The sequence below is a fragment of the Gallinula chloropus genome (assembly GCF_964237585.1).
Source record: "Gallinula chloropus genome assembly, chromosome: 12".
Taxonomy (NCBI): Eukaryota; Metazoa; Chordata; class Aves; order Gruiformes; family Rallidae; genus Gallinula; species Gallinula chloropus.
The window spans coordinates 20,325,603-20,351,348 of NC_140097.1; the positions used below are offsets into that span (position 1 = coordinate 20,325,603).

At 44.1% G+C, this 25,746-nt stretch overlaps 1 protein-coding gene across 1 annotated transcript in view; it reads right to left on the reverse strand.

Moving 5' to 3' along the window:
• DOCK3 (dedicator of cytokinesis 3) overlaps positions 1–23,883 on the reverse strand; it is a gene marked incomplete at its 5' end in the record, with an annotated part of 199,231 nt that extends 175,348 nt beyond the window's left edge. The window contains 2 exons of the mRNA XM_084269630.1: positions 3,479–3,562; positions 23,847–23,883. Of these exons, the coding sequence (XP_084125756.1) occupies positions 3,479–3,562; positions 23,847–23,883 (121 nt within the window). The remainder of the gene's footprint in view (positions 1–3,478; positions 3,563–23,846) is intronic.
• Between the last annotated feature and the right edge of the window lie 1,863 nt (positions 23,884–25,746).

The following is a 25,746-nucleotide window of genomic DNA, read 5'->3' on the forward strand; positions in this document are numbered from 1 at the left end:
ACTGTTATTAACACACACACACTGAAACCATGTAAAAAAATACTTGTGTGGATACCAGAATTTGCATGGACAGGGTAGTATTCAGAACTGGTGCTTCAGGCATCAGTTACTGTTTCTTTTCTTCAGTGACTATATGAGAGCCTCAAGGCAATAATTAAAGTCACTGAAGCTGTAGTAGTTTTAATCTAAATAAAACTGCTCCCTGGCACTAAAAATAAACGGGCAAAACAGACATTTTAAATTTACTCTCAATACCACCAGTTACTCCCAGTGGCAGGGCAATAGCCACATCACTTGAAAAAGGCAGTGTTCTTTGGAACACACAGGCCACCTGTATTTCAAACTATGACTATGCTCATGCTTTGTCACAAGACAAAAGAAAACCTTGTCTTTCAGCATTTATAGGAGGCATACTACTGCCATACAGCTCCTGGCATGTAAAGCAATAAACACCACTTACTGCTTCAGTTCTCTCTCAGCAGCAAGATATTAAGTGGAAGGGGCTTGAGAGGAGAAAATGAAAGACAAGCATATGTAGAATCATAGGGGTTGGAAGGGACCTCGAGAGATCATCGGGTCCAACCCCCAATGTACAACCGGTATCTTGAACAATATTTATTACCAGTGAGACCAGTTGAGGATCTCTGAGTCCCCTGTGCAACCAGTAACTGTAAAACTACACAAGTAACAGCACATGCTTCAGAGATAGTATAACATTAGATGAAAACATGGATGGAGCTTTCTACAGCTTCAGAGGAAAGGCGGGCATTAAGGCCATGGGTTTGAACCCTGTCGTACTGAATTCTTGGGGGACAGGCAGTGGGAAGTGTGGGTCAGATTTAGACAAGGTTAGAAAACAGTAGTTTGTGGCCTGGTCTAAAGTACACACAGAGATGGGCACAATAAATGACCGAAATTCAAAAGTTCCAATTTCAAGGATATGAACAAAGGCAACTTTCACTGTATTTTATTTAAAAAATGCATAGACAACCACACAAAAATATTGGAAAGTGTTATCAATTGGTACTTACATTTATTAGCCTTGAAGAGACAAATACACATCCACATATGTGTGTATATTTGTTCCTTTACTCTTCAAATATATATATAAAATTAGCTGCAGAGGCACCCAAGAACTTGATATAGAAAATTTCCTACTCTTTCACTCAATTACTTTAAATGCAGCAAGTGATTTTTACACAAGTCACAACAAAGGAGCACTTGCTCTTTTGCTTCCTTCAGTAAGTCACTATGATTAAAACTAAGCACATGCAGAAGTATAACTAGTTTGAATTCTTCTGCAAGCGTCTGAAATCATTCTTCACATCACTAAAAGGTTTGCATGCATGTGAACCCCTTTACCAGAGACAGCAAAGTCCCTATTGTAAAGAATTATGCACAAACTATTCCAAGAGGTGAAGCTGAAACAGCTATGGATCTTCCCTCGACTCTCAGAGTGGTGACCCGTATTTGCATGAGTTAACATTAATTTATCCACTTTGTCATGACAAAAGAATCCCCAGCAAACAATGCCGAAACAGATGATGAAGCATGTTTCAGTCTAAATTGGCAAGGCAAACCAAGGACCAAGTTAACAACCACTTACACAAGAGCACTTAATCAACAGCTACTTTTTTTCCTTTTGAGAACCTATTTTGCCCGTTTAGTGTGCTTTTTTGCATAATTCACACATGCAAGAGCTGTAACACAGACTATCTGAATATTCAGATGACGTTCATACTGTGGAGTTGCAGGGGTTATCATCACAATTAATGTATCTCTTTACATACTTAATGGCACCTCATCCATACTGACAGGACAAAGGGCTTAAAAACAAAAGTGAAAAAACCCCCTCCATACCAACATCTCCTTCCACTCAGGAAAACACTTTGCCTGAGGGTCTCCTTTCTCAGCGATTTGCAGGCTGGTGTGAATTGCCTTTGAGAAATCATCCTCAAAACTACCAGCAAAGGAAATATACAGAGCCTAATTATTGTAACACTGTACAGAGAGATTGGATTATTCTTCGGCTTTTCTGTAAGCAACCTGCTCCTTTGAGATTGCACTTTTATTTCCTCGAGTTTTCAAAGTTTCCTTGATTACAAGAACTGGTTTGAAAAGACCACAACTGCTTTCAGCAATACACCCCGTTTTACCTTAAGAGTTCTATCCTATACAAAGTCATAATGTTTTCTGAAGCTTGCACCAGGTACTAATTCACACAACCAACACTCATAAATCAAGCTTAGCCCATTACAGCACAATTAAAAGACCCAAGCAACCACAAAAACCCCACCACATTATCATTTACAGGTGTAATACTACAGGTATTGTTTACAGCATGCTCCTTCATGAATCAAACATCACTACTGCACTGCAAAACTCTCATTCAACAGAAAATTTTTGACAGGCGTAGAAGCTGTTACTTTTCTAGAAAAATTAGCATGTAAGAAGGCACTTTTTCATGAAAATTGGAGTCAGTAGGTAAAAAGAACACCTGAGTACAAGAAAAAACATCAAGAGCAAAAGACTTCTAGGCATGAGAGCAGAAAAGCAGTCTTCTGACAAGCAACATTTACTCCAGAGATGAAAAACGACTGTAAACTGAACAAACACAAAAAGCCCTACAACTTTGTGCAATGTTAATCTGGAATTCAAATTTGTAGATCTGATTTCTACTTTAACACTTGAGGATTAACGTTCCATTATTTCATCCTGGACAATAGTGCAGCGTGTTCTCATACTGTATCTTGCCAACCTACTTCTTAACAGACGTGTTTTACACCACTTGCTTACTCGGAGCACTAGGATAAAGATCATTCTCCTTTAAAATACAACTTCAATCACACTATTCATGTGAACAAAGCAGAGGATTAGGACATTCAATTTATTCACACAGAGACATCTCAAGCCATAAAGAACTACAGTTTTAACATTTATGATGGCATTTTCCTTTAGGTACAAAACCCCCCCTCACATGAAGATAAATGCAAAGCAATCTCTCCCCCCAACTGATATTCTTTTACGTTTTTTTTTCCAATATTGCTCCTAAATTATTTTCCAATTTATTTCATAACTAATGTTTTTCATGTTTTCAGATGTTTCTAATAGACACAGATACATTTAATTCAAATGCATAACAGCAAAACTGGGAAAAATATAGTAAAAAAATATAGTGATTATATACTTAACATGATGAAAATTCACTGTAAAACCCAATTACAATACAACAATCAGGTCAGGGTTCAAGATTTTCTGGACAGATGGTTAACTTAAAACACACTGACCCCCTATCAGACTGGATTAGTGCCAACAGCACTCAGCCTTTCCTATGGAAAGTGGGTCAGATTAGGTTTTATTCAAGTGCTTTGATTTGATGCATCATGATTTCCAAACAACTTATTAAAATCTGCTAGATTAAGATATTTGTATATTGTTATACAAAAAAATGGGATTCCTTCTTGGACATCACACTTACCTTCACATTTCTCTAGGATCTGGACAGTTTCACCTAGTTCCAGGACCAAGCCTTGCGGTACAGCTCCTCGGAAGCTGCATATCACTAGAGGGTGGGGAAAAAAAAGGAGAGAGAGACATATGAGGGTTGAATCTTTGTGTGATTTTTTTTCCTTCTATGCACAGCACTTGAGCTCACTCCTTACATAAAAATAGCTATTACATAGCTGCCCAGAAAACCTGCCAGTCAACCCTTCCCCATCAGATATCTTTATTTCAGCCCTTATCAGAAATTAAGATGGGCAGCAAGATAAAAGCTGTGCTTTTAAAAAGATTGCTGAATTAAGTAAGGCTTGTAATCACTTTAGTCACCAGACCCCAATTCTTATTGCTTACAGAGATTTCCTTGTCTCACAATTCTTACTCTACTACACAATTCATCAATGAACAGGCAGTCCCAACTGCAAAAATCGTAATAGGAAGTCAACTGCAGGAATTATTTTCCTCCAAGTTGAAAGTATTTCAAGTGCATTTAATGTGTATCTAACACACTGAAAAAAATCATACATTATTGTATTTAATTAGATATAGAAAGAATATCTAATAATCCATACTTTTCACAAGCACTAACACAACATGTATCTTCAATATTTTTTCAGCATCTTGTTTTCATTAACCAGGGAAAATAAGAACCCACCATAATGTTTCATAAAATTTGAATGCAACCATAAAAATTGCTAAACAAACCTTAATTTCAAAAATAAATTTTTAAATTATATACATTTTAAACAAATGTTAAAAAAAATTTTTTTAAATACCACTGTGTAAATTCTACATTTTTTAACTGTATTTACCAAAATACAATAGGAACATGGACCCAAAACAGGGCAGGTCAAACATACAGGACGAATTGCCAGTAAGATTTGCCCTCCTCCAGTCCCATAATGCCTGTTCATTTGCATTTTAAACTGTGATGTCCAGTGGGCATCAGCATTACTTCAACTAAGGGAACACTCCCCCTTTAAATGCCAACACTCAAGCTGCAGTTGAGATGTTCCCCTGTGTTGGGGCTGCATTTCACCTCCTTCCTGAACATCTTTGTGCCAAAGCCACTGAGTCCCTTCTGGCTGAAGGCTCTTTCTGTAGAATGTAAAGCAGTTAACCATAAAGTCTGAAGTCCAGGGAAAGAACACCATGGAAACTAAGCCTACCAGCTACCAAAAGGTGTGTTTCTCAAACCTTGAATTTCTAAGAAATAATGAGAAAAACATAGAAAACACTTCCTTCAAAATAAACCACGATTTGACCACACATACTCATTTCACAAGGGGAAAGATAAGAAAGAGCAAGGAACTACGGCCAGGCAGTCACCCACACAGGGGGGAGTTACACCAGAAACAATTTGAATAACAATCTGAAAAGAACCAAACAGCACTGAATGGTTGCTAGTCCACACTGAGATTCAGTGTAGGGTTTAAATGGCAAGGGAAAATCTAGGGATTCCATCAACAAACCTAAGCTGTTCTCTCAGCACAGCAGAAGTCACCACTGGTTAAATCACAGAATATCCTGAGTTGGAAGGGACACATAAGGATCATCAAGTCCAACTCCCAAATGAGGATTTAAATTCCTGTTTATATCAGAGACAGGAGAAACATCACAATTGCCTCCAGACTGGAGTAATGCAGACAACATAATCCAGGAAAAACATTGAGCTCATCAGCATTCTGGATTCATTCTTCACGCACAAAGAAATCATAAACACGGATTTCAACCCAAGAAAAACTACTTAATGCTTCTCCTAGAGCACAGGGACATGACAACTGCCAAACACTGAGCTGGCAGACCACAAGCAAACACCCCTACACCTTCTCCTTGGCCCTCAAGCATTTTACATGGCAGCACCCTCTAAATACAGAAAATGTTCACAGGTTGGTTGTTTTGTTTGGGCTTTTTAAAGGAAATTTTACCAAATCAAAAATGTACAAACATCTGTCCTTTTTTGTAAAATATATCCCTATATTAAAATAACAGGGCTTTTCTCAGACCAATGAAAATACTAAAAAATTCGAGTATGAATTACGGGTGAAAAGCTACTATTGAAAACACCAGAAATATGGATAGATGATAATACAGTAACAAGATGCATTTATTTATAACAGCAATGATAGATCCCAGATTATTTAAAAAATACATAATAATATTAAATGCAATTTCCAAGTCATTTTAAATGTCTCTGAATATGCCAAGACCATCATGACACAGAGACACCACTCACAGGGCACGTGAGTAATAGTGGTTGCAGACAAGAGAGTAGTTTGAATTGGAGAGAGATTAAGAACTGACTGATCTTACTCAGTTGAGCCCAACAAACAGTAGTCTGAAAAACATGACTGCATGTTAACACTGCACTAGAAGTTCTGAATAAGCAAACAGCTGGCTTCCTATGACACTTACTTACTATCCTACTGAATAAACAATCCAACCAGAAAAGAACACAGATTTGATGCACCTACTAGTTCTTTGGTTATCAGATACTTGCCTATTACATAGCAGTAAGAAGTGAAGTTGGAGTGAAAGCTGAAGGAAAGGTACCAGGAAAGAGAGAGCACTGCTTGGTTTTTTCTTAACTGCTGATAGAATGAATTTTTACAATATGGCCAGGAAAAATGACTTCAGTATATTTAGGCTTCCAAGAAGTAATTATAACAGGTCTGCTAGTTTATAGATGCAGACTCCCCATTTATAAAAGGATTCTCCTGGTCACACAAAGAAAATTTGATGTAAGAACTCTAAAGCATCAGCTCTTTCGAATACAGAGTACTTAGGCAAAGCTCTTTTCTTAGGTCTACTTCAGTCAAAAAAGTGAAAAGATAATAATAAAGCCAGAAAAAAACACAGAACAGAAATTAACCAATCCCATCAGCTGTAGATACAATCTGGATGATAATTTTCAATTAGAAGATAAATTCTCATACCAAAACAACATCCACCTCATGTCCCTCATTCTTAATACAGACATATGAAATCTGAATCCTTCATCGATAAATTTGTAATCATCAGTAAGTTATGTGAGTCTCTTGTTGGATAATTTTGCTATGCATACACCCTATTGATTATTAATATGGATGTTTTCAAAGCAACAGAGGCCAAATCTCAAGACCAGTTGACTTCCCAGACCCACTAAATGAAAGTCAGGGAAAATTAGAGAGTGCAGATAAACTGAGCCAATACACCAAACTGTATCTTGTTAAAACTATATAACAAGAACATAATTTAACATCTTTGAAAGAAAAAACAAAGAAAAACCCAACCCCCCCAACCCCAAAACAAAACAAAATCTAAACCACACCCACCCTACTCAATGCCTCCTAGAAATTTGAAGCTCTTTTATAGTTTGATATAGGATTTCAAAGGCTACTTCCAAAGTTATGGATTATTTTCATTTTTTTAAGCTAAACCCACATTGTTCCTAGCAGTAACATTTGAAAAACATGAACACAAAAGCACATGGGAAATATGGAATAAATTAGCAATTTTGGAGAAAATTATTTACACAGAGGACTCCAATAACTGACTTCTGTCCTTTCCACAGAGAAATTCTTTATACCATATGATCTACAACTGTCCCCCAATCAATGAGTCTCCATCATTTCTTCCAGGAGCCATCCCCTCAGCTACCAGAATAGAGAAATAACTCATCATCGAGATGTGTGTACAGCAGAGCTTTTACCCACAGGTTAACAGGGCTGAACAACCCCTCTTGGATTCCAGGACAGGCTGCTGAAATACCTAGTATCTCTCTTCAGATATGAACCCCCTCGTCAACATTCAGGTTTACAAAGAGGTCATAGTTCCCCCTCCTCACAAAACAATCTCAGCCAGCAGCTAAAACCAGCGTTCCGCCAAAGAGGAACGGCTTGAAAAAGCACCAGGTACCACTTTCAGGAATGATCTCCAAGTCAGAGGTTTCTTAACCCTGGCATTGGAACTGTATCAAAGTGGGCCATGGCAAAAGAACCCCTTCCCTCTGCCCTGCTGTAATTTATTAATGAGAACGGCACAGAGTAGTCTGCACAGGCATTTACTCTCAAGCTGGAGCAGAGAGCAGGAACTGGGGGGTATTACATATAAGAACAGATGGCATTGCAGTGACAGTTTGGAAAGCCAAAGCTCCAGGGGCGGACGGATTCAGAAGTGTTCCCCTTGCCTATGGACATGCCTTGACACAGCAGAAGCAGCTGCATTGCAAGTCAACAGCCGTAAGAGAAACTGCTTCAAAAGAATACGGGTACGCAGGTAAACATGACGTCTTAAGAAAGGGTCAATACATCTTCACACAGCCTACTGAATCATTGTGATAGATTATCTAAAGGAGCTGCTTGCTATATGGACAAAGATCCAGCTGATACAACGCAGTGGGTCTTACAAAATCTATTCCGAAACAGCCCCTGTCAGAAGCTCTTGCTGAAACCCAGCCTGGCTGTGATGAAGCAGGATGGCATCTGCCCTGAGAAGTAAGTGGCAGAGCGACGCGAAACAGATGCGTGACTCCGTGAAGACACATCGACCAGCGAGCTCCAGAGGCATCTCTGTTGGAGTCTGATCCAAAAGCTGATCATTTAGAAAAGTGACAAAGTTTGAAAGGCCACTGAAACTAGTCAGGGTGATAAACTGTCAGTTGCAGGTGGACCTAAGCACAACTGACACGTACACGGCTTAGTTCATCTGCATGGTGTTTCATAAGGGACAAACAACTCTAACCTCACATACAGAACAGTTGTGTCTCCCCTTGTGATTAACACTCCAAGTGAAACCCCAGAATCATAGAATGGTCTGGGTTGGAAGGGCCCCCAAGGATCATAGAGCTCCAACCCCCCTGCCACAGGCAGGGACACCAGCCTCCAGCCTGGATCTACACAAGGTTGCCCAGGGCCCCATCCAACCTGACCTTGAACACCCCCAGGGACGGGGCATCCACCCCGTCTCTGGGCAGCCTGTTCCAGCCCCTCACCACTCTCTCTGTAAAGAACTTCCCCCTAATAACCAATTTAAACTTTCCTTCCTTTAGCTTTAATCCATCCCCCTTGTCCTGCCAGTGTCTGCCCTTTTAAAAAGTCAATTCCCCTCCTGTTTGTATGGGGAATCAACTTTTTAAAAGGGTAGACACTGGCACTGAATGTTATTCAGAGTCTTTGTCATAAGCTCAAAGCTCATCCACGGCCAAGCACCCCCCACCCTCCCCACACTGCAGTAGAATATTACCCTGGGGAAAAGAAAAAAAAAGAGAAGACACAGTACTGTATAAAATTCACAGCCACCCCCCCATGTGCCAGTTTTCCCTTTGCCACTTTGTACAGTACAGCGTAAGGAAAGGTAGGAAGAAGTGAGACAAGAGATACCACGGCCTGCATAAGGGCTTTTATTAGCTTAATTATGAACCAAGGTAGGGCTCTACCAGTAAGACTGACAACTGAAAGGGGTGGAGAGAGTATAATTGGTAAGTTGTACATAGAAGGTGAACTGGAAACAACTGCTAATCCCCCCTTCCAGTGCACAAAGCAGGACAGTGTCGAATGAAACAGCAGAGAAGAGTTCAGGACTTTATCAAAGTCCTCTTCCACACAGGGCATAAACTGTGAAACCCCTCACCAGATGCCATGGCTGATAAAAGAATTTTTTTAAAAAATTTTGAAAATCACTCAAGTTTAAAAGCAAATAGGGAAAATTAATGGATATGTACCACTTTAGGCTCAGCAAGTCCCTGACCCAGAAACACTGACGTCTGGAGAAAGCATCACACACATCATCTTGCTATTGGCACTCTAGTGCAAACACCTGCTAGTGGTCACTACCATGGGCAGGACACCAGATGAGATGGGCACGTGTCCAGGCTGCTACCATCTCTCTCACACTTATTACAGACTCCCAGCCTGAGCTTGTCCTCCCGTGCTATCTATCAACTTGTGACCTCATCCCAATACTATTAAGACAAAAAGGATACAGTTCACAGAGGAAGGCTGCATGAGATTTCCTTTGTGTCATTATTACTTCCTGCTGCACATCTAAACAACAGCCCTGTTTTCATTTTTACTGTTGTGTAATTTAAAAACACATATTCCTTTTGTAATTCCTACCAATTCAATTTCCTATGTCCCAACATCCCCACCCAGTCTCACCTGGGTCACACTGCTTCCACAAATCATTCTTCTCAAATGGATTATAACAATTACACAATAAACATAGTAAAGGATCACACTTTTCCATTGAAAAATTGAAAAAAAACAAAACCAAAAAAAGGAACAGGAAAATGCCACAGTACTCTCCAGCACAACACACCCAGATAAAGATCACACAGCATCTGGGTGTAAAGTCCCCTGAAACATAATTTTTTCTTAGGACATACATAAAAATGCTTTGCAGCACAATGCACTGGCATGGGTACATGCCTTCTCATATACTTCCTAATTTTTTCAACTTACTGCTACACTTTGTAGTAAAGGCTACAAAAACATTTTGACACTGCATAAAGTTCTATTTACAATATAACACATCAGTTCAGCCAAAACCTGATTTGTTTATTTCATAAAGGAATAGGGCCCTTTTCCTGTCCTTTCCCTCCCCAAAAGACAACTCCTCTTGGCCTTTGTGACAGTTTTTTCCAGTTCTCAACTCGTTATTACCCTCATCTGTCTTCCTAAAGTTCTGGTAACTTGCAATATTTTTAGATGACACCAGCAGAACATAAGACAAGTGTTTCACCTTAAAGTATGCCATTTAATTTTTATAACTGCTTTGTACTCCCCTCAACTTGCAGTTATTCTGGTGATGCATTAATCATGCCCTTAGCAGATCTCTGACCAAAGTCATTTCAGAAGGGACAGCAAGGGTAATGCAGAGGAGAAGCATAGATGCACTTGTGTTGCCCTACATCCAAATTGCTTAACTCCATATCCTAACAATTTATAACCCCACTGAGCAGACACTGAATTGCATTCCAGGCTACAATGTTCTGAAGTTTCCTGCTGGTGTGGCTCAGCTGTATTTCAGACTCATACATCTGTCACACCAGCCAAGAACTTGGTCCTCATGTAAACACATAAACTCTTAAGTTTCATGGTCCTTATAAAAAAAGTATATAATCAATTTTGCAACAACTACAGCACACACCATCATCTTGAGAGGGTTTCTGCTTAATTTGCCAATGTTATAGTAAGATTCATTTGCCTGAAGTGGTTTTTATTTCTTTTTTGATTTAGAACTGACCATCACTCTGAAAACCAGTAATTATGTGAATAGAAGTATACTGGTAAAAGCTGTTTTCTGAATTCCTGACTAGTTTTCATAACTTTATCATTTATTTTCAAACTGGGGTAAGATTCCTAACCAAAGCAATACTCGAGTGGTATTAACCACTTCCCACCAGAAAAGACCTCTTCCTACCCCAATTCTCTCCACACATAATGAATTACTGTGATTTCTTGGTCATAAACACCACTGCAAGAGTTTTAATTTCCTATTCAACTAGTACTAGTTACCACTATTATTAGTTAACATGGATTATAAGTCAATCACTGAGCCTAAGATTGATTGCTATTGATGAACTTTTAAGACAACAATATAATGACTTCAGAGTGATAAATGAGCATTAGATGAGGGTATATCTTTAATTAGAATCTTTTCAATAAGACTTCATCTATTGTAATTGTCTAGTTTCTAACAGTATAAGCTAGTTTTAACAGCTGAATAACATGAATTTTAGTTTCTTCCCTGTAATCCCTAGGTGATAACAAAAGCTCCATATCACATAACTTCAGGGTCACTGCAGCAGTGATGGCTCTGGATACTTTTTCCCTACCAGGGGCCGAAAGGAGGAGGTGAAGGAAGGGTATCAAAACAAGCCAAGGATACAGCTTTCCCCAGCTTGAGGCATCTGCAGATTGGGACTTCCTAAAGTAGAAGGTTTTATCAGTATTAATTTTATAGTTGTATTTAATAGCACACGCTACACTTCTTCTAGGGAGCCACACAAATGTTTTTCAACCACATGAAATCTTAACATCTGCATCACCCCAGAACTCCATGCTTCACTCCTGCATCATGTAGAAAGTGTTCTTTAATCGTTCTGAACCAGCACCACCAACACCTCTGGGAACTGTCTTCAGAATTCTTCCACTCCACAGTATTTATGGTTTTAGTGTCCTCTAAACTACCTCTTCTTAATAATTTATTTTCCAAGAAGGGTGACAGCCGTTAACTCTTTCTATTTACATAGGGCAGGCAGAAGTCTCTAAGCCAGGGTGGTATGACTGCACAAGTAAACAAAACAGGGATACACATTACCACACAGAGGAGAAGACAGAAGAGAGGCAAGATTTGGCTTTACCTTCCTGTGAGGTAACTGCATTGCACAATCATGTCTCCAGGCAGCAAGGAACGAACACTTTCTCAACCACCACACACCTTCCAGTCTGAGCCCTTCTCAGAGCTACAAAACCTTTGTCCAGAAAAAAAAGAGTAGTTCTTGCAAAGAGAAAATTGTGGCTTTAATAATTTAAAAGGCAAAAAAAAATTAGTTTATGAAGGAGAAAAATCTTCACATATTTGTGCTGAAATTAAAGGGCAATATGATTAATTTTGTGTGGAACTGCCTGATTAAACCTGGCAGCTTCATAGATTGCACAGTAAAGACTCTGATAATATTTGACAAGGGAACAGAACCACAAGGAAATTAAAAAGAAAACATTTTCATTTTACCCTACAAATACCTAGAAGGATGTTTTCACTTTCACAGTATATCTTTCACATAATTTAAATGATCAAATGTGGATGAGGGTTTCGATTATTTGCTAGGAATTAGAGACATGCAGATTTATTTGGAAGCTCAGGCCGCATTCAGCAAGTATGTTCCCTGCTTGCTTTGTAAACAAAACCCAGGTGTAGCATTTCCAAAACATGATGCTGTTTAAGCAAGATGGACAATATAAAGAATTTTGGTATGAGGGAGAGGACATACCCAATTATCCTCTAGAAAAAACCCAACTATGTAAATAAAACATGCAGTTCTCACAGCAAGGGACATTTCTCTCAGACTATACTGGCACACATGGCATGGAACAGGGCTCTAATCCGATTGGAATTGCCAGGCACTAATGCAATACACACACACACACACACAAGATTATCAAAAGCTGATTAAAAGCCATCCAAACATTACAATTGAAGAGTAGGGATTAAACAAAATACACGATTTAGAAGAGGGCTAAAGAATTTTTTTGACCTTATTAATGGTCTTTATGAACTTCTATGCAAAACCTTGAGAAAGCAAAATATACTTCAGATTGAAAGCATTCCCTTACACTTAAGGTTTTGAATATTCCCAAAATTACACTACAATTAAGTGAAGGTATTTCAGGCTGGTCCAGGAGCACTGGCAGTTGCTAGGCAGCATCTGCTCCTGTCAGAGATGCTGCTTTCTTTGTGCAATACAGAACCTCAGCCAGGAATACTGCCACCAATGGATTATTACAAGGCAGCTTACTGCCATCACATGGCATCTGCAAAGTGCTCAAACTGCTGCCTAGCAACACCGCCTCTTTCTACTGAGTCATACCATCACTATGAAAATATTCATGTAAAAAAAGAAACAGATGCCTGAGAAGAAAGGTGATCATTCACCAGCAAAGTGAATTATTGCTAGCATCCTTCCCCTACCCTCCACGATAAAAATAGAGATTAGGCTCAAAAATCATGAGCTGTTTAAAACAAGTTTCACATGTCCTGGTGACATGAGGTAGAAATGAAGAAACAGGCCAAAAGGCCGCAGCATGGTCCACTACCTTAGCTCCACTAAGGAACTGATTTTGAGCTTCTAGCTTTGCAGACATAAATCCTAGTTACTCATCCCCTCCCTGTAAATCTGTTCCCTCAGCAATCAGTTCATTCAACTTCCACTCTGGCATTACAGACGTCCCTCACCCATACATCATTCCCCCGATGTGGGAAGTAAAAGGCAGAAAAGGATGTGCTGCATTTAAGCAGAAAAGGAGGCTGTTTCAGTTCCTGGAATTCTTCTCCTTCTGCCCAACAATTTGCAGAGATGAAAAAACCACTGACCATGGCACACATGGCACAGAGGAGCAGAGAGCCATTCCACGCTGCTGAGTTCCACACCCTGCCCGTGGGAGCCAGCAGTGGCTGCACTTCACAGGTGAACACAAGGAAACAAAATAAGGAACCAGTCAAGTTCTGAATATCCTGGAGGATGGAAATTGCACCCCCTCTCCAGGCAACAGGCTCCAGTGCCTTCCCACGTGCCTGTTGGAAATCAGTGTCCCTTACTGCAACCTGCCACCGCTGCTCCTTCTTCGTTCACTGTGCAACTCTGAAAGGTGCCTGGCTCTGTCTTCTCCATAACTCCCCCAAAAGTACCTAACAACAAACTAGGCCCCTTCTTACCCTCCTTTTCTACAGGTTGTACCACCCTAGACCTCACAAACCCCTCCCTCTCCCCACATGCTCCAGCCTCCCAACCACCTCCTAACCTCAGGAGTGATTCCCCAAAGGAGGAAACAACTGCTTCCATCAACATCCTGGTTATACAAGAACACCGCCTGGTGTGCAGGTAGCTACAAGAGCATCACCTGTTCACATTCAAACATGAGAAAACATAGGTACAGCCTTTTACATCCTATCCCACTTTACACTGACCTCCCACCTAACTGCTAAGTAAGTTCATAACATGGTAAAGTTCACAGTCAGTTTGCACATGTCCTATGAGGAGGAAGAAGGGGAGGACAGGGCAGGGTTACAAAGGTATATTTATCAGTATACAAGCTCTTCATCTTAGTTGGAAACTGTATTTTGGCCTATGCTGTCTCCCACACAAAACGTTTTTGTGGACATCTGAAGACAGCTTACAAGACTGCTAAGAAACCTTTCAGACCCCAGACAAGAACTTTGACCTTTCTGGTAAACTGTTTGCTACTAAAATACAAAAAAAATGAAATAATTGCCTGACAATTGATTTTTTCTTTAATGAGACCTAAAGAACACCTATCTCTCTTAATCTTGACTTAAGCAGACACACATTATTCAATGCTATCATCATAATCTGAAACACTAGTAAAATCCTCTTTTTTCTTATTGCATGCTCCACCCAAGCTGACATAATTAACTTTTTCAGCTTTTTCCATTAATAAAAGAATATTGCCTTGTGCCAGCAACCTGAAATTTAGTCACTCCAGAATTAAAAAAAACCACCCCAACAAACCAACATCATCAGATTTTAGAGTTTAAGGCCTTTCTGTGATGAAGAAAGCTAGAGAGAGGCCTATTTTCTACCTCCACTTCCCCAGAGACAAAAGAAAAGCCGTTCCTGCAAGATCAATGCTTCAAAGGCACTCTTCCTTGGCGCAGAACCAAGGAGATAACAGACCCACAGAGATAACCCAGTATCAAAAAAACAACCCCAACACCCAAACACATCCCCCCATCACCACCACCGCCTGCACCTCCCCCTGCCCAAACCACATCAGAGCAACTTTGTTCATAATTCCAATGAGATCAATGTGCTGGGAGGGGCTGAGGCTGCAGGTGACTGTGCGCACGAGGGAGCGATGAGGAGCACTCCCGACAGCCGCCGCACGCGCTGTTCTACGGGGATGGTTAGCGGCGTGGGCAGCAGGCAGCAGGCCCCAGCACCTCGGCTCTGTGCCTCGGGCCAGCTCTCCCCACACCACAAGTCACTGCCAGAGGAACAGCCAGTGGGTGTAAGCTCTAGGCTGAACCACAGACATGCAGGTGGTTGGCTGAGTCCCTCTCCCCGCGCGAGGCCAGCTGCACAGGTAGCGTGCGGCTCCGGTTTGTAGGGTGCGTTACAGCAGGTGCCACAGCAACACTCTCACAAAAACACTGATCCTGCTTCACTAAATCCACTGAAACAAGGCTGATCCCTCTTTGCTTTATCAAACATTGAGCTGCCAGTCAACCAGCTCATGAACATTCAGAGAGAGAAAAACCACAAAGAAGCATCGAAGTTGAAACCAGAGTTTTCAACAACCTTCTCTTAGAATAATTCATCTACTTGTCAATTCTTTACCCCACGCTGGCTGACACTTTCTCACTAGCCCCTACGCTCTCTGTCCATGTGTAACATGGCCACATACACAGAGCCTTACATAACTGAGAACACGTGCCTAGGTGAAGGGGGTAGCTTTACACAGAAGTTTCCTCAGACTTTTTTCTCTCCAAAGGAAGAGATGGGTGAGACAGCAGTGCCTCCTCCTATCCTCCCAGATCCAGAGCCTGTCACTGGAAGCACACATATTGCTGCCTACAGGGACTGTTTAACCCTGTCTACGATGGTCTCCAGGAAAGGTCTTCTACTACCTTCACAACCTGTTTGGGCAGACCACACACCCCAGGAAGACAAAAGGACTGTATGCAACCCAACACCCAAGCAGGCCTCTGAAGTTATATATTGCTTTCAGTTGGTTCTTCTGGGTTTCTCTGACACATGTGCCAGGTTTCATTTATCAAGATTAGGAGACTGACAGGGCAGGTATACCAAATTAACAGTTGGCATAAACACCTCATTCATAAACACATTTAGAGGGAAGAGAGAGTCCCCTGCTGTTCAAACACACAGAAACAGGAGATTTCTAGAACAGTATGCCACCTGCCAAAGCACACTGAGCTAAACAAGCACACTGGGCAGCTCACAGACTTATATTCAAAATAAATAAAATAATTCACCACTTTATCAACTACCTACTGTCAATGCCAAAAGTATTTGGTGCAGAAGCTTCCTTACACTGCAACACTTAGAAAAGTCTTTATTTTTGCTTCAGAGTAACTGGTACCAGCTTACCTCTGAAAGCAGAATAACCTGCATTTCAATCACCAAGAGGTAGCTGGCACCACTTGGCATAACCTTTTCTTAAGGTTTAATATCCAGAAAGACTCAGGAAAGAGAATGTCATCAAACACTGACATGGGACAAAAGAGAAGTCTTACCTTTCTAATAAGCAGTCACATCACAACTATACTGGAAAGCACTTATTCTGCCCAAACCCAGTTACTGGTCTTCCTAATTACCTGGGGTAAGTTTTGACTACAGATTTGTTGTTTAAACGGACACTAAAATATGTCAAAGAGTAAAGAACCACAGCTAAACAACCAAACTCTCAAATGATGCTTTCAGGATCTCAGAAAAGAGCCTGGAGAAGGGAAGGCTCTGGAGAGACTTTAGGACCAGCCTTCCAGTACCTGAAGGGGCTACAGGAAAGCTGGAGAGGGACTGGTGACAAAGGCAGGGAGTGACAGGACAAGGGGGAATGGCCTGAAGCTTCAGGAGGGGAAGTTAGATGAGGTATTAGGATGAAATCCTTCTTGGGGAGGGTGGTGAGGCCCCGGCACAGGGTGCACAGAGCAGCTGTGGCTGCTCCTGGATCCAAGGCCAGGTTGGATGGGGCTTTGGGCAACAAATTTCAATCACTGTACAAAAAAAACCTCCTCTGAAGCATGAGAAAAAGTTGCATCAGGCTGGTCACTGCTGAATAATCTTCCTAGGACTTTCTGTTCTTTGGTCAGTGTTTTCACACCCACATATGAGAAGAGCTCCCCTTCCTCAAGAAACCCAATCTATGAAGTGTGCATGGCCACCAGTAACACTAATTGTTGGAGGTCATCAGGGAATTACAGCCCTCTCCTGTAAGAACTATGTTCGAGTGTTTACCATACTAATCAGAAAAGCTTGTGTATCTACACATCTTCATGCATACAGAGACAAGGAACTCTTCCTCTTTCCCAATTATCACCTTTCTGTGGTCTTTTAAATGCCAATAAACACATACTAAATTTTCTAGATCACAAGTTCTGGTAATAGCTCTTGGTGTTTATATTGGACTCAGGCTTTTTAAGTACAGAACTGCTGAAAAGAAAGGCTTTGCAAGACAGTGAGGCTCAAGTCCAGCTGAGCTATGCCACTGACTGGAAACAAAGCAAGCTACCTGGAGGAGGATTGAAAGAATTACCAACTTTCCTCCCTTCCTCCTACACACAACTGCAAACAATGACCTGCCCATCACCCCCCCCCACACAGCAGCTTTCTGTGCCTTAAATTGTTCAAGAGAGAAGGGACTTGGAATTTCCCCACTAATTTCCCTCCAGAGTCTCCCTTCCTGCCCCTCAGGCCTGACAATCACTGGGAACCCAAAGCTTACCAATGAGAAATGCTGGAACTTTATGTAATTTTTCCAAGCACTAGGCTCATTCAGAGCATGCTGACACATACCCTGCTTTTAATTGTAATTGATCCCTGCTGCATTAACAAATACTGCAAAATAACATGTACCTGGAATAAGCACAGAAAGCCCAGTTTCCTACCAACAGATATCCACCTGCCCATTCCCTCTGTTTCACCAACAGCCCCACGGCAAACCCAATGCAGCACCACCAGACTTCTCATCTTGCACTCTCCCCAGTCCCGTTCCTGAGCACTCCTGTCCACAAAGCACCCCCAAATTCACTCCCATGCCCCCATCAACTGCTTCCCTTTCACATTCTCCAGCAAGCAAACGAAAAATACCCAGCTCTGCAGATCAAGCATTCAAAAGAGCAACCACAGTATCTTTCTGCTAGTCTTTTCTAGGATAAATGGGCCAAAATACATTCATCTCATTCCACAGTTGTATCTCCACATTATCTCAGCAGAACTACAGATTCACACTAGGCTGAAACTAGAGTTGCCCACTATGTTAAACGACACTTCACTCAACTCTCCAATCGAGCACATCTTGGGAGCTGCTCTTTTCCAGAGACATTCCAAGGTGTGATTCCCTTCTCAGTCAAATAACACACATACATTTGCTTTATGATCCCTTTGTATATTCCTTTGTTCATTCCTCAGTCCTAAGGGTAAAAAAAAAAGGCCCTTAGGTGCAAAATATTGAATAGCACCGAAAATTACTCCAATCCACATTGGTTTGGATCTAGCCTTCCTGATCTAGAAAATCTAGTTTCCCTGACTAACAAGCAAGTCCCCAGGTATTACTGCCACCTCCCAAAACAGCATCACACAGAAGGTTTAGAAGAACATCCCTCCACACGGCTTTGGTTCCAAGGCAGATCCCTGACAAATATCCTTAGTCACCTCCCTCCTGCTGCCAGACAATTACAGCTTCTGGCAATAAGGTAAGCAAGGGAGGATGAAGTGTAGTACACATCTCATACAGAATCCAGATGCAATGATTGATATTGCTTCCCAGATTACTGAAGGCAGACTTTTTCCTAATAGAATGGTTTGGGTTTGGAAGGGACGTAAAGATCATCAAATTCCTACCTCCCTGCCACGGGCAGGGACACCTCTCACTCTCTCAGGCTGCTCAAGGACTTGAACACCTCCAGAAAGAGCATCCACCACCTCCCTGGGCAACCTCTGCCAGGGCCTCACCACCCTCATAGTGAAGAATGTCTTCCTAATATCCAATCTAAATCTACCCCTTTCCAAATTAAAACCATCCCCTCCTCATCCTATCACTACATGCCCTTCTCAAAAGTCCCTTCCCATCCTCCTTGGGGGCCCCTTCAGGTACTGCAAAGCCACTGTAAGATCTCCTCATAACCTTCTTCAAGCTGAACCAGCCCAACTCTCTCAGCCTGTCTTCATAGGAGAGGTGCTCCAGCCCTCTAATCATCTTCGTGGCTCCTCTGGACCCATTCCAACAGTTCCATGTCCTTCTTACGTTGGGGACTCCAGAGCTGGATGCGGTACTTGAGGTGGGGTCTCAGGAGAGCGGTGTAGAGGGGCAGAATCCCCTCCCTCAGCCTGCTGGCCACCCTCCTTTTGATGCAGCCCAGAATACAGTTGGCCTACTGGGCTGGAAGTGCACAGTGTCAGCTTGTGGCGAGCTGCTCATCCACCAGCACCCCTAAGGCCTTCTCTGCAGAGCTGCTCTCCAGCACGGCACCTCCCAGCCTGTACTGGTGACAGGGATCGCCCCAACCCAGGTTCAGGGCCTTGCATTTTTTCCTGAGGTTCACATGGGCAGAGAGCTTTTGCTATCACTGTAAAACCTGTGATTTAAACCCTGTACCAAACTGCTCCAGTGACAAACCAGTCAATGCTCGAGGCATTTCTTCCTTCAGCAGCTGCCTCCCACAGAAACAGGCAAGAGCAGAGTGGTTATGGCAAGAGACTTGGTGAGGAAAGGCAGAGTTTTGGGAAGTTCTGCAGTCTTGTTCTGCCCAAGACAAACATGAACTAGGAAGCAGCAAGGTTTAGTGATGGAGGAAAAAAATAATCAAAAATCAAAATAGATACTGATCAAAAAGCAGAAGCTGCAGTACAGAACTGGAACTGGGACATCATGATGTACCATCCTTCCTTAGGAGCAAGGGAAACAGTAGTTACATCTGTTTGTGCTCATGGATTTGCTTTCCACTGGTACCAACTGATTGGTAAAAACAAAGAGGGAAAAAAAAAACCAGTTGAAGTAAAATGTTTAACAGATTTTACCATTAGTTCTTTGAATAGCCTAACAGGCTCTGTTTATGCAGGCAGGCTTCCCTCCTTCCCCATGATTTAGTGTGGTCAGCCATATGAAGTACAGGGTTAACTACACTAAAAAAAGGCAAACCCCTCAAATTCTCAAGAATCACCTAAACATGCTCTGTGCCCAAAAATAAAGCAGCAGCAGAGGCTGACAGCCTAATGAAATACATAATTAGCTCTCAAACATTTGCCAAATTTTAATTAACAGTTATTTACTAAAGAGTTCTCTCTGCTTAGCTTTTTCTTTTAATTCATTATTATTTAATACTTGCTTTAGAAGACTAATGTAACTAATCAGATCACTTTAATAAATATTTTCTTAGAGACAGAGACTGCTTTAAAAACATTAAAACACTAGAGGGCTAGAGAGCTAGTTATCTTCAGTAATGGTTTAGAAATCTCACTAATTGTTTTCCTAACTGGTCCTCGTGAGCATCCCTGGAAGAACTGTTTGCCTTTCAACGGCAAGTCTGAAGTTTTTTAAGTGAAGTTAGGATTGGAGACACTGAAAATTAGCATTTCTAAACAGAACAGAAGGGAATTCTTCACAATCACTACCAGGTAGTAGCTTTAGCAGCCGAGAAACCCAGTCGAGGAAGAGCTACAGCGCTGTCAGGGGGATGTTTAATTCCTTTATGTAGAAATAGCCTGAGAAATCTTTTAATATATATATATTTTGTGGAAGTGTACAGCAATGTGTGTGGGGACTGGGCAGCACAACAGTGTTTACCACCAGACGCATCGAGAGCTGCTCTGGATCGCAGCTACACAGGCACAGGGAACCTCTGAAACTCCAACAAGCCACTGACTGGCACTCACACCAGTGAATCTAACGTGCTCCCCTGCAGCCAGGAGTCTCCGTGCCTGTAAAGGGGTATCTGTAAAGGGGCTCCAGCAAGCATGTCAGAAATGCCTTTGTCCTAAACTCTTTGAAAGCCAACGCGGAGTACAAAGCCCTTCTATACCCACATGTGGAGAGAGGGAACATGGTGTCTTTCTGAAGGAACAGTTTCTATAAATGATCATCTCTGAGCCAACAACCCAGATAAGACGACTACATGAATCACAATTTACTTTCACCAAAGAGAACAGCACTGGCATTTTTATTTAATACTTTTACTTCCCTTGATCCACGCAGACAAGTACATATAGAGCCCAGGTGCCAAACATACCATCTCTGTGCTATTCCAGTTGCAGAAATAACTGGATTCTTCCCACCCTACAGACACTGACAGGGACATAAAGTTTATTGCCTTAACCCAAAGGCAGATCAAAAACTTGTCAGAGTTTAGCAAGAGCACAGAAAAAAATACTCAAGGGTTTGGTTGGGTTTTGGGTTGTTGGTTTTTTTTTTTGATGGACAGTGGTCAAAATAAAACCAAACTACTAATGCCCAAGGCATAAACTCACACCTGCAACTCCTACCAGGAAAACTGCTTTTGCACCTATTGTTTTAGTTGTGAAATTAGGATAACTTGCATTGGGGAAAAATAAATAATATACCAACCCCCCTTCCCCTCCAACACTCCTCCTGATAGTAAAACTGTAGGTCTACACCTTCTGTAGTCTGGTTTCTCCAAAGTACACAAAAAGGGCCACACCGACAGCAGTGACAGAGCTGTTTCCAAAGAACTAGTACTCCTCTCCCCACCTATAGTAACTAAACCCAGGCATAAGCAGCATTTTCCACCTATTCACCCTCTCTGGAGAATTACGAACCAAATTTCAATTACAGAAAAAGTAATTAAAGCTACCTAAGAATAATAAAAAAAAAATACTTGCCAAAGTTCTTAAGACTGGGCATTACCTCAGACCTACCTCCATGCACGTTGTCTGACAAAGAAAAATCAGCACCACAGGAATATTCCCAAGCCTACAGAGCATTCACTGAGCTAAGTCATTGTTTCATTCCCTAATCTCTTTTCCCATGCCTCTTTGTAACCCAAATGGAGATTTCCCTTCTTTTCCTCCCTTATGTCTCTGTTTAAAAATTAAAACAAAAAGTCCATCTACTTTTTTGGTTAATGTTCTTATCTGAGACCAGGGGCCAACCACAAACAAGCAAACCCCTGAGTATCAAACCCTGCAATGCCACAAAGAAAGATGACTACACACACCGGCCAGAGGAAAGCCAACGAGACTTGGAAAGTGAATCACGTTTTCCTGAGACCTGTTAGAAGCACAACACTGGGTGTGGAACCAGCAGAACAGAGGTGGGCTTTCAACAGTGAAGGTAGGAGTGAGCCTGGATCCTTTTGAGTTCTCTAAACATCCAGCTGGGATGTAACGGAGCCTGTTGAGGTTACACACCCCCAGTGACTGACAGACACAGCAACAGCATTTGCAAGTAGCAACTTTCTTTTTATGCCACTTGTGTATGTTGCCCTACACCTCCAGGTTCTCATCTGGCAGACTGTGTCTGATTGCAACATTATCCCAACCAAAAGTGGATTCCTCGCTTCTGTTCATTATGAAGACACCCAGAACAGACCAAGACGAGTATCTGTTGCATAAGATGAAAGGTTAACAGAAAGTACTGATACATTTTGCTGTTTCCTGGCTTCATGCTCAAAATGCATGGCTGATTTTAGTGGCACCAAGTCTTCCAGTAGCTCACAAGTCAGCTGTCACAATCCCAACAGCACAGGTTAACTTAATTTCGTTAGGAAATGTTTATGTTATTTTTTTAAAAACAACATTTACAGGAAGAGATCATCACCACACAACGCAGCACTCAGAAATCAATACAGACAATTGACAGGGATAAGGTTAATGGAGCATCTAGGTAAGTAACCAGGCCAGACCACCTACTGCTATTGTTATACACGTCAGCAGTTGAAAACAATTAAATTGAAATAAGCAAAAGTTAAAGTCCGTGCTCCCCTTCCATTTCATGAGGAGTAACATTCCTGCTCCTACCAGGAATTACAGTACTCCAGGACTAAAACAAACCCACCCGGGTCACCAACGACAGCCGCTCCACGTAGAGAGGTGTGCCTAAAATCAGATGTGCCACCGACAGCGGAACAACCACACGCCGCTGGGCACGAAGGGGAACACGCACAGGGCTCTGAACCAGGCGATGCGCCCCGGGCAGCCCAGCCCGGCTCACCCACAGGGGCCCGGCTCACCCACAGGGGCCCGGCCCCGGCTCACCCACAGGGGCCCGGCGGGGGAGCCCGGCCCCGCCGCCCGGCCGCGGCAGACGTCCGCACCCCGGCCCCGAACAGGTGCATCACCGACGCCCCCTAATGACACCGCACCAGAACCGTTCCCCTTGCCCGAAACTCCACATAAACAAGATCGCCACAAACCGCGGATTAAAGCGGGGAAGAAAAGGAACGGCCGCGCTTAAGGAGATTAAAGGCGAAGCGACTCGTTTTGTGATGGTTTGAGCGACCGGGACCCGAGCGCGGGCCCCGAAAGTCTGGTTTGCTCTTGCGGGGAAATAGCCCGGTGGAAACGCACGCAGGAGCAGCCCCGGAGCCCGGCTATGCGGGCAGCGGCGGCCGGCGCGGGCAGGGAAGGCGGCACAGCCGGTACCGCTCTCCCCCGCCCGCAGCCTCCCACGGCCCCGCGGGGAGAGAGGGGGGAGGCGTCTGTCCTCCTCGTCAACCCCCCCCCCACACACACACTCTCTACCTGCCGTGCCGCGGGAGGGACAGCGCCGCCGGCAGCTCGCTGAGGCGACCATCGCCGCCCCCGCGGGGAGGCAGCGGCGGCCGGCGGGGAAGAAGAAGCCCCCCCGCCCCCCCAGTCCCCGGGGTCCGGCCGCTGCGGAGAGTCGCGGGGAGAGGGGGGGGGGTGGCGGGGGAGGGTATGTGGCGGCACCTACCCACGCCGTATTTCTCCTCCTCGGTCGGACTCCACATGCTGCTGCGGCGGCAGCCGGCCGCGGATCCTCTGGGCAGAGCGAGGCGGGCGAACGACGCTCATGGAGCGGGGGCGGCTTCTCCTCCTCCTCCCCCCCCCCCCCCACCTCCCACCCCTCAGCGGGGGCGCTGCTCCGCGGCCGCCGCGCCGGCAGCCCTCGCCTCACGCTCCGGCCGGGGCTGCGCTGAGGGTCCCTTCGCCGCTGCCAGGGGCGGGGGGAGGTCGCCCCCCCCGCCCGCCTGGGCGGCAGCAGCCGCCGCCGCCGCTCCCCTCCGCGCTTGCGGGCGCTCGCCGCCGGCCCCGCGGTTCTCCTAGCGCGGCTCCGCCGCCCCAGCGGGCTCCCGCCCTGCCGACGCGGCGGCCCCGCGGAGCTCAGCGGCCGCCAACCTCCTCCCCGCCGCTCTCGTCGCCGCCGCCGAAGGACTCGCGCTGCCGCGCCCCCCCCCACCCCCCCGCTTCTCCCGGTGGAGCCCGGCGCGCATGCGCGGCTCGCGCCTCCTCCTCCCCCCCACCCCCCGCGCGGCCGCACGAGGTGCGCGCGGGCGCGAGGCGCGGGGGCGGCGGCGCGTGGCCCGGGCCCAGGCCCGCAGCCTCCCCCCCAACCCGCCCCCGCCGGCCCGAGCCCCCGGCTCGGCCTGACGGCGCCGCTGCGACAGGCGGCCGAGCGCGGGCGGGGGGCCTCGGCCGTGACCGGCCCCGGGCAGGCATCGCCGCCGCGTCGGGGCCACGGCTTTGGGGGTTGTAAAGAAGATAAAATAAAGCTGAGAGTCTCCTGAGGAAGCAGGAAGGCGGACACGGCCAGGCCGGGGAGATGGCTGCACGCCCCCTCGCCACCACCCCTGCCTGCAGCGCACCCCAGCTGCTCCCTACAGAGCCCGTGGGAGCCCCCAGACCACGGGGCAGGGAGAAACATGTTCTGAGAACTAGAAACACCCCAACTCAGTCCACGTGGGGGCAGAAAACCCCCTCGTCTGCTCCCTCGCCCTGGAGCCCACTGCTGGACACCCCTCCATACCCACCCACTGCTGCCCAGAGGTCCAGTTCCCTCCTTGAACCCCGAAAGGGAGGAAGGGCTGCAGCTCACCTACTGCTCTTAAGGAAACTGGGTAACATCATTTCAATTAAAGCAAGGGTACATAAACTGATTAATGAGTTATTACCAAAATCTGTTAATTCTCCAATTCACTTTCTCTAACCCAAATGTACGGAGGGTTTGGGGTTGGTGTAGGGTAGGAAGAGGATCAGGAAATGCTGCCCACACTCAAACTGGTGCCACCACCCACCCTTACAGAGATCGACATCTGGCTAATACTTCAGGTGATTTAACCTTTGGTCATTGATTCCCAAAGCTTCTAAGGAGCTGGCAAACCTTGTACAGGTTCCACAAGGAACCATTAGCCAAAGTCGCTTTTAGATTCCATGAGTTTCTCCCCCCGTCGTGCTCCTTCCCTGAAAACCTCAGTTTGAATCCCTCACAGCAAATTAAAGGCTGAAACACGAAACTCAAAACTTTCCCTGTAAGTGAAATTCTCATCACTGCAAATGTTCTGCCGGAGCAGCAGTTTCTCTTCCCACAGCTCAAGGCAGAAAACAACACTTCTCACACGGCACCTTCAGAAAGGTTTGCAAATCCATTACTGGACATAAAGTTTTAGGGTTGCACTCAACTTCTCAATAATAAAACTTCAGATGTACCCAACACTTTTTATAGAATATCTGTTCTATCATTATATAATAAAACAGAACGAAAGTCATCAATTTGCACTACAGGACTCGGGTTGCTGTGGAAACCCCTGTTATTTATTTTTTTAACGTGTGCAAAGTGAAGTTCCACCGCTGAACAGGGACAGCTTTCCCTTCGG